The sequence below is a fragment of the Nelumbo nucifera genome, chromosome 3 (assembly GCF_055504915.1).
Source record: "Nelumbo nucifera cultivar China Antique chromosome 3, China Antique-T2T, whole genome shotgun sequence".
NCBI classification, from domain to species: Eukaryota; Viridiplantae; Streptophyta; class Magnoliopsida; order Proteales; family Nelumbonaceae; genus Nelumbo; species Nelumbo nucifera.
Window position 1 is genome coordinate 106,648,799 of NC_142651.1, and position 8,221 is coordinate 106,657,019.

At 40.2% G+C, this 8,221-nt stretch overlaps 1 protein-coding gene across 1 annotated transcript; it reads left to right on the forward strand.

Annotated features, from left to right (window-relative positions):
• The first annotated feature begins 7,561 nt into the window (after nt 1-7,561).
• LOC148801822 (bZIP transcription factor 53-like) lies at nt 7,562-7,879 on the forward strand. The gene has a single exon (XM_088900430.1). The coding sequence runs from the start codon at nt 7,562-7,564 to the stop codon at nt 7,877-7,879; it is 318 nt and encodes a 105-aa protein (XP_088756556.1).
• Nucleotides 7,880-8,221: the final 342 nt, after the last annotated feature.

Sequence of the window (8,221 nt, forward strand, 5' to 3'; positions counted from 1 at the left end):
TTCAAAATCTTCTCTAAATACTTTATCAAATTTTAGAAGGAATCATAACTAATTTCTACTCTATGTATCTCACTAATGAGATCAACTATCCTAATATGGAAATGTAATGGACGATTAATTGATTACCATTATTCATGAGAGATAATTGTGCCAATTAAGGTGATTAGTTACATGAAGAGAGGGAGAGAGAGAGTTGAGCTAATTAAGGAAATTAGTTATGTGGGTAAAGAGAGTAAGACACGTGAGTAGTTGTAGGGGGGAGATATTATAGGTAATATATTTAGTTAATTAAGAAATTGAGAGAAAGAGTGTTGAATTGACAAAATGGAACTGATAGTAAGAAGAGAGAAAATCAAGGAGAATGTAAGATGGGGGTAATGGAGCAAGGAGAGGCATGGTGGGGTGACCTTTTACATCTCTGCCCCACAATACATCCCAACTGTATTGGGAGCATCTCCCAATGGCAAGTACAACGATATTTTTTCCGTACACGATTGGAATGTTGATGGGGCACTTGTGGGGTGACCTCTTTGAGGCGTAGATGTAAACTCATACAATAATACTGTAAATTGGGTTGTCCATAATTTCAAATATTTTCTTTCTTTCTTTTTTTTTTTGGGGGTGGTGGAGACCAGAGAGAGGGGGAGTCTAAAGCGAGTTCGGATCTCTTGCCCACGTCTACGCACACAACATTGCAGCCACATATGGAGAACATTTCATCCTCCTACATGGGAGAGATGTTCCCAATTCACGGGGTAGTGTGTTGTGGGTAGACGTAGGCAAAATTCTCGTAAGCAGGAGATCCGGAGTCATGTAAAGCTTAATTTCAAGATTTCAACCCGACCCAAATTGATCCACAACACAGTTATTGAAGTCTAAACCTCCTGCCTACACAAACTCTGTCTACGTCTACACAACTTTGTAGCCACAGATGAAGAACATCTCATCCTCTTATAGAGGGGGAGATATTCCCAATTCACAGGGATAATATGTTGTGGATAGACGTGGGCAGCCGGAGTCCAATTATTGGGCTCATATGGACGCCAAACCCAAAATAAATCCATTGACTTCGTATAACTTTTAATAGTTAGTAAAAAAAAATAGATCGGACGGTTACAATCATGTGATCTTTAATAAAGGAAGTAGGAAACCAATCCGATTGACTGACCTCCACGTGCACGCCTCTTATCGTTTTTTTTTCCCCTTTATTTTCACCTCATATCATTCGAATCGAATTTAGTTTGGCGCCCCACATGCATATTTCAGTGTGACATCGTGCATTGGAAATATCTTCCGCACTTATTACGGGGAAATGTTCCTAATATACCGTCGGGATGGAGAGTGAGGTGCATGTGAGGCGCCTATGGAATTCCTCCAAATCACACCGTCTCTTTTGTCTGCTATGAAAAGAGACCGGATCTACTCACACGTGGTGCCTCACATGCATATCTTTTTATGCATTGGGAATGTCTCCCGTATTTTTTTGATGAAAGATGTTTCTAATGCATGGTGGATGTGTTTCTAAACCGTCCATTTGTGAGGAGCAGATCCTGCTTCCTATGAAAATATGAAGATATTTGGCAGTTTGACGGCTGGGGAGTAGGAACCAAGAGCCAATGTTGTTGAACCTTTTAGGCACGACACATTGAGATCAAATCAGCCCTCTACAAGATTGCCCCCCACAACGTCCCACAGCACATTCATGTCGTGTATTGGGAACATCTCTTGATGATAATACCATAAATGATGATGTCATCATTAGAAGATGTTCCCAATACACGGCGGGGTCCGCGGGGATGTGCTATGGGACGTTGTGGGAGGCAATCTTGTGGGGGGCTGACTTGAACTTCGACACATTACCATACCATGGGCTAAAAGCATGGTTTTTGAACTACCATTGACCTGGATAGTCAAATCGTTCGGCTCAGAAACCGTCCAAGCAATCAGTTCCATTTTACCCCAAACCTGGTCATTGACCAAAAACCGTTAAATCAATCAACGACCCATTGACTGAGTGATCGAACCATCGACCTGTTCAATGTTTTTTTGCCGTTTTTATTTTTTATTTTTGTTGTTAGAATGAGCCATCAATTCAAACCGTTGACCCGAAAACCGGTGGCCATAATGGTTCTGTTTCCATGTCGTCTTTTAAAACCATGGTTAAAAGAGTAATTGCACAATATTTTTTTGGCAAAAAAACAAAAACATTAAGAGATTAATAGGTTAACGTGGATGTTGCCATGTTAGGTCCTAGCACCCAAAAAGTTTTCTCATCTAATATACCTATTTCTCTTTTTGGTAAATCATATCCTCTCCAAATCTATCAGTGATTGTTCTGAAGAGATATTTCCAATACACGATTGGGATGTGCTGTGGGGTGCATTCTGTGAGGCACCCATGTGAATTCAAATTTAATACATCCTTTTGTTTCTTACTATTGAGATTTCCTACCAATAAAACATGTCTAGACACTCTTATAACATTATCTTACACCACACATCTCACCATGATACTGGACCCACAATAAAAGTAGGTCCTACCATGTATGAGATATGTAGTGGCATATCATGTCAGAAGAGTGTTAGAATGTATTTTGTTAGTAGGTAATTAGATCATGTTCTGTGTATATCTCCTCTTCAGCCCCTGAATCTCCTCTTAACAAAAAAAACTATTTCAATATGTTCCAACATCATTTTTGTTCACACTTCTCAGACATAATTTCAGTTTCTTGCTACTCGGATTAGCCGAGGGCAATGAGGTAAAAACGCTCCTGAGCTATGAAGGCTAGTCAAAGGCTTTGAGGGGTTCAGATGAGGTGTGTTGAGGTCGAGAGCCGTAGGCCGAGGTAGATTGTCTCTGAGTACTGTAGAAGCCGAGGGCTGGTGGTTAAGTGGTGAAGTCCTTGGTAGTCTGAGGTCCTCCAAGACAATAGATGTTAGAGGCCCCAGGTGAGAACCCGAGGTAAAGGCTCCAATGGTCAAGTTAGTACAAGGGTTGAAGAAGAGAGGGATCTGGTGCAGACAAGGGCTCTGAAGAGGGTGCTCGTATGCACTAGGCTCCCAAGAGGAAATGTCCTTCACCTATGCTTTTAGTTAGAGCTGGTGTTTCAGATTCCTCTACCTAGAGGGGGCTACCTTGTATTTATACTTGAACTACTTGGAAGTTGGTGGAGATGGACGCCCCTGGTCAGCGGAAGAAGCAGGGACACTGGGGCACTCCGCTATTGGCTCCGTACGAGGGGAGTAGGATAGCCTCCGCCGTGCTGAACCAGGATCTTGGCTGGCGTCCGTGGGCTGGGCCCTCCAGCCCGTAATGGGCTAGGCCAAGTTACCCTACATCATAGTAAATTCGGATTAACTGAATTATTAAACATATAAATGGCTGTAAACTAATAATAATACCTCATATCAGTGATGGAATGCATAAGACCCACAATGAGAGGTTGAATGGTTGTGAATTCCCAGTCGTGTACTTTTATGATCGGAGTGAAGTTGGTTTTATAGCTTGTTAAACAACTATTGAGTTCAGTTAATCCTCTTACAATTCATTTCTCAGTTCCACGGTGGGATGTGTTGGGACGATTTTGATTGGTGATGAGGAATTGGGATCTGCTCCTCACAGAACGCACTTCACATAGACTTCACAGCCCCATCCCACCATGTATTAAAAATATCTCGATGAAATGGAACTATGAGGTCTGTGTTAGGTGCGCTCTGTGAGGTGCAGATCTGGACTCAATGGCGAGGCTCAATATGTTCTAAAAGAGACTGGATCTGCTCTTCACACATGGCGCTTCACACCGATGTTACAGCCACATCCCACCATGCATTAGGAACATCTTTGGTACTTGTGTTATTATTTACGGGAGATGTTCCCAATGCACCGTGGGATATGTTTGTGAGGTAGTGAGAGACGCCCTGTATGAGGAGCAGATTTCAATTGGTTCTAAAATAGGTCATTGGGAATAAGCGATAATGCGAGGTTGACACCTTGCCTGCCTTTATAGCACAATAAAATATTAGTTGCTTAATGGTCTTTTTCTTACTTTCCGCTTTTGTCCCATTCTCACCCTACTTATTGACACGTGGCAAGTAAAAGAAAAAGTAACTTAAAGGCACAAACAGCATGGAATAATGGAATCTAGAGATGATGACGTGGTCCATGTCAAAACAGTCCCTCGCTCAGTCCTATTGTTTATTGCCGAGTCGTTTTCTTGAAAAAAACAAAGAGATGAACGGGTTAGTAGGAAAAAAAAGGGGGAGAATGATTGTTCAACCACATCAAAATTCTTAGCTCCATCGTATAAATGGGATGAATTTGACTGTAGATGATGTTAAATCTACGGATAAGATGCGATTTATAAGACTACTAATAGACTATGAAGATTTGTAATTTCAAAATTCTACAATTGAACTGTTGTAATTTCAGAATTTTGCATTGAAGTGCGGTGTATTTATCCGAAAAAAATCAACTGTAGCTTGAAAGACAATTATGTAATGTGTGTCATGAATGATGTAATTTACATATACTTTATCTCATGCCCACCGACTTGGCTACGTTTTCAGGACCGTCATTCATGACAACATTATCGTGCGCAGAGTTCTCGTGGGCAGAAGATCCGGACTCCATTCGACTCCGAATTTCCTGTCTACGTCTACCCACAGTATAGTTTATGACATGATCGTATAATACTGGTTTTGTTGGATGCAAGGATGATATCAGCAGTTCGGTGCAGCTGCAGCTGCAACTAAAGGCCTACTATGACTCAACCAAATCGTAACCATTGGTGCTGCTATTTTTTTGTAATCTTAACATGTGGATCGGTGGTCAGGTGGGATCCACATGCTAGCAGATGCACATGCACAGCTACAGTGTTTTAATGTGTGATCCCATTCGCATTCGCACCCCACCATGTGATATCTGATAAGCTTATCAATATAACGTTTTCTGGGTAACTGACAGAGACAATCGACACAAAACCGCTGAACCGGGCAACTTATCTTTGCCAGGTGGCGAAATCAGAAATAGGCGATTACTTCAGGCTATAAATTTCCTCCACGAGATTCGGCATGAATTTCTGGGACTAGATGTGAACCATGCGACCATCCCAATCTAAGACTGTCTCTTCTTGCTGTTTACACGTGCAGCCACTAGGGCTTATAAGGCCTAACCCGACCAAACCGACTAACCCGCACCGACCCAACCCAAGTCGGCTGGTTTCATCAGCATCGGTCGGTTTTGGATTGTACAAATTCATAAATTGATGGTTCGGGTCAATTTCGATTTTCTTGTGTAAAAACCGAAATTGATCCGAACTGAACCGACTTAATTCTTATTTAACTAAAAACTGAAATATCTGAAAATATATATTCCAATATCTATATCTAAAAAATATATATTATGAAATATGTCAGATATATATTTCCAGAAAATATATATTCCAATATATTTGTATGCGTATTTTTGTTTATATATATATATATATATTTCTAAAATACATATTTCAGTTTTAAATATATTTCCAAAAAACTAGGTGGCCATGGGGGGCATGGATGAACTTAGAGCCGAAACCGACCCAACCCGACTCAAACCGACCAGGTCATTTTTGCTTAACTGGGTCGATTTCAGTTTCTATCTCAGGTAACCCGACCAGATCAAGTCAGTTGGAAAAATCTCAATAAACCGACCCAACCCGACCCGTAAACAGCCCTAGCAGCCACCACTGGTTAAAAATCTAGATTTTACTTCTCTTAAGGGATTCTACGACGAGACCCTAAACTCGTTGAGATCCTCATCCGTCAATTTACCAAAATACCCTCATTTGTTTGTTTACAATAATTAGAAAGAAGGAGGTCAATTTAGGGTTTTCCACACCTGCATAGCTCTAGCTCTAGTTTCTAATGTTGAATCGACCGTATGAATGGATTGAATATACATGGTATATTTGTCTTTTTCAACTCCTCCGCTAAATAAGGTTCCAATATGATATAAAAAAATATGATGTGAAAAAAATAATTGATCAATAAATTGAAATCATAAACGTGATAGCGAATAAGGTATTATTTACCAAAATTTATAAGTGAATTTTGATTAATTAAAATTCTTTTTATATCATAGATTTTCTTAAATTATCTATAATAGTAATTACTGATATTAGCAGCTTTATTATATTCGATCCATTTTACAATATTCTAAAAATACTCCAGTTATTTTTTACCCAAAACCCTAACTTTATGTTTGGTTTAAAGGAAAAGGTAGGAAAATATATATAAAGTTTGTGAAGATTTCCCTACCTTTCCCTATTTTTTCCTTTAAACCAAACGGAGCATAATTGTTTAGTGGTTTGTCGTTTTCAAACCAAACGGAGCATAAGGAAAATATATATTACGGGAACGGGAGGTTATTGTATTTACTATAAATCTGAAGGAGGTTTAAGTCTTTTTATCCTTTATTAAATAACTATTAATTAAGGTGTGTATCTCAGGTTAATTACACAGCTGTACGCAGACTGGCAGTTGGCCCAGTTGGCCACAATTTTCATCGCAGGAAAAAGGAAAAAAACAAGGGGCCAGCCCACCTACTCTCCACCAAGAAGATTCCTTCTACGTTCCCCAAAATCAATATTAAATTGAATGAAATAATTAGAAAATCATCCCTCTTCTTCTATAAAATCCCAACTCTACCTCCTTCTAAACCTTCTTTCCTTTCGCTTCTATATCTCTATATCATCTTGCTTGATTTTTCTTCTTTCTTTTCTTCGCTTTCTAGGGTTTTCCGGTTTCTCCGCCATTCTGTCTCTCGCTCTGTTGGGAGATTTGATCAGCTAAGTATCTTCTCTATTTTGATCTCTGGTTTCTTTCCTATTTGGTTTCGGTTATTCTGTCGATCTGTTTTGCTGCTCATTTCTATTTGATAGATCGATCGTTTATATTAACATCCGGTTGAGATCTTGTTTCTTGGGGGTTGATCTTGATCTTGTCCCCCTCCCTCGCTGTTCTCTTTGTGATTATTCTCACTTGTGCTAGAGTTTCTGATCTCTGGATCTACTTGTGTTGCTGCATCTGCTCTGAGGTTCAATATTTGCAAATTTCCTTTGACTTGGGCTTAATCCGAACCTTGGAATTAAGGGTTTGGTTGATGATCTCAATGATTTTAAGTTTCTTTTACTGGAAAACTCATCTCTAGCCTTTATGAGCTACGTAACCCTTCTGCGTCGCCTTCGTCTTCTTCAATCGTTTTCTGTTGTGTTCTTGTACTGGTTCTATGTGTTCTCTTGATCTGGTTCCCTCCGCTTGATCCGTCATATTCATTCTGTACATCCTTTTTTTCATCATCGAATTTTGACACTGCATCTGGTTTTGTTCCTGTAAATACACATATCTAACATCCATTTAGCTCTGATACCGGCCGACAATTTTTGAGAGAAAGAGAGAGAGAGAGAATGTCAACCGTTAAACAAAACGTGAGCTCGGGATCCGAAGGGGATCCACAATATGCACAGATCGACGAGAGGAAGAAGAGAAGAATGATTTCCAACCGAGAATCTGCGCGGCGGTCGCGGATGAGGAAGCAGCAGCACCTGGATGACCTGGTTAACCAAGTAAACAAGCTGCAGAAAGAAAACGATGAGATCCTGCAGAGGGTTAACTCAAACACGCAAGTCTACCTCCAGGTCGCATCGGAGAACAATGTCCTGAGGGCCCAGTACCTGGAATTGAAGGATAGATTGGACTCTCTAAATTCTGTCATCCGTGAGTGCCAGCCTTTCTGCATGGAAACTCTGGACATCCCAGAGATTCCAGACCCTCTTCTGAAACCATGGTCCCTCCCTTGCCAGTCCGTGCCAATAACAGCTGCTGCAGACATGTTTCCGTTTTGAATCATCCCATCTATGTGGCGTGAAGATAAAATTCAACCTTATTATGTTACTCGTGGGTTCTGATATCATCATCATTTTCTTTTTTTTTTTTTTGTGGCTGAAAGGGTTCTTGTATCATCATCTGGGTCTTTGATAGTTGTTGTTTTAGTGTAGTTCGTCTGTTATATTGTTGGTCGGTCTCCTAGATGTCTGATATCATAGATGGTTAGTATATTTGGGTCTATATGCATCAAGTATTTTTTTTTTGGTAGGTGAGAGGGCCTCCGATGTGAAGTTGGGAGTTCTGTAGCAATACTTGATGTATTATTATATGGGCTTTTGCTAATGGAGTCACCGAATTAG

Bases quoted from the DNA above. Each gene is read 5' to 3' on its own strand.
- LOC148801822 (XM_088900430.1), top strand. From the start codon at position 7,562: ATGAGGAAGCAGCAGCACCTGGATGACCTGGTTAACCAAGTAAACAAG.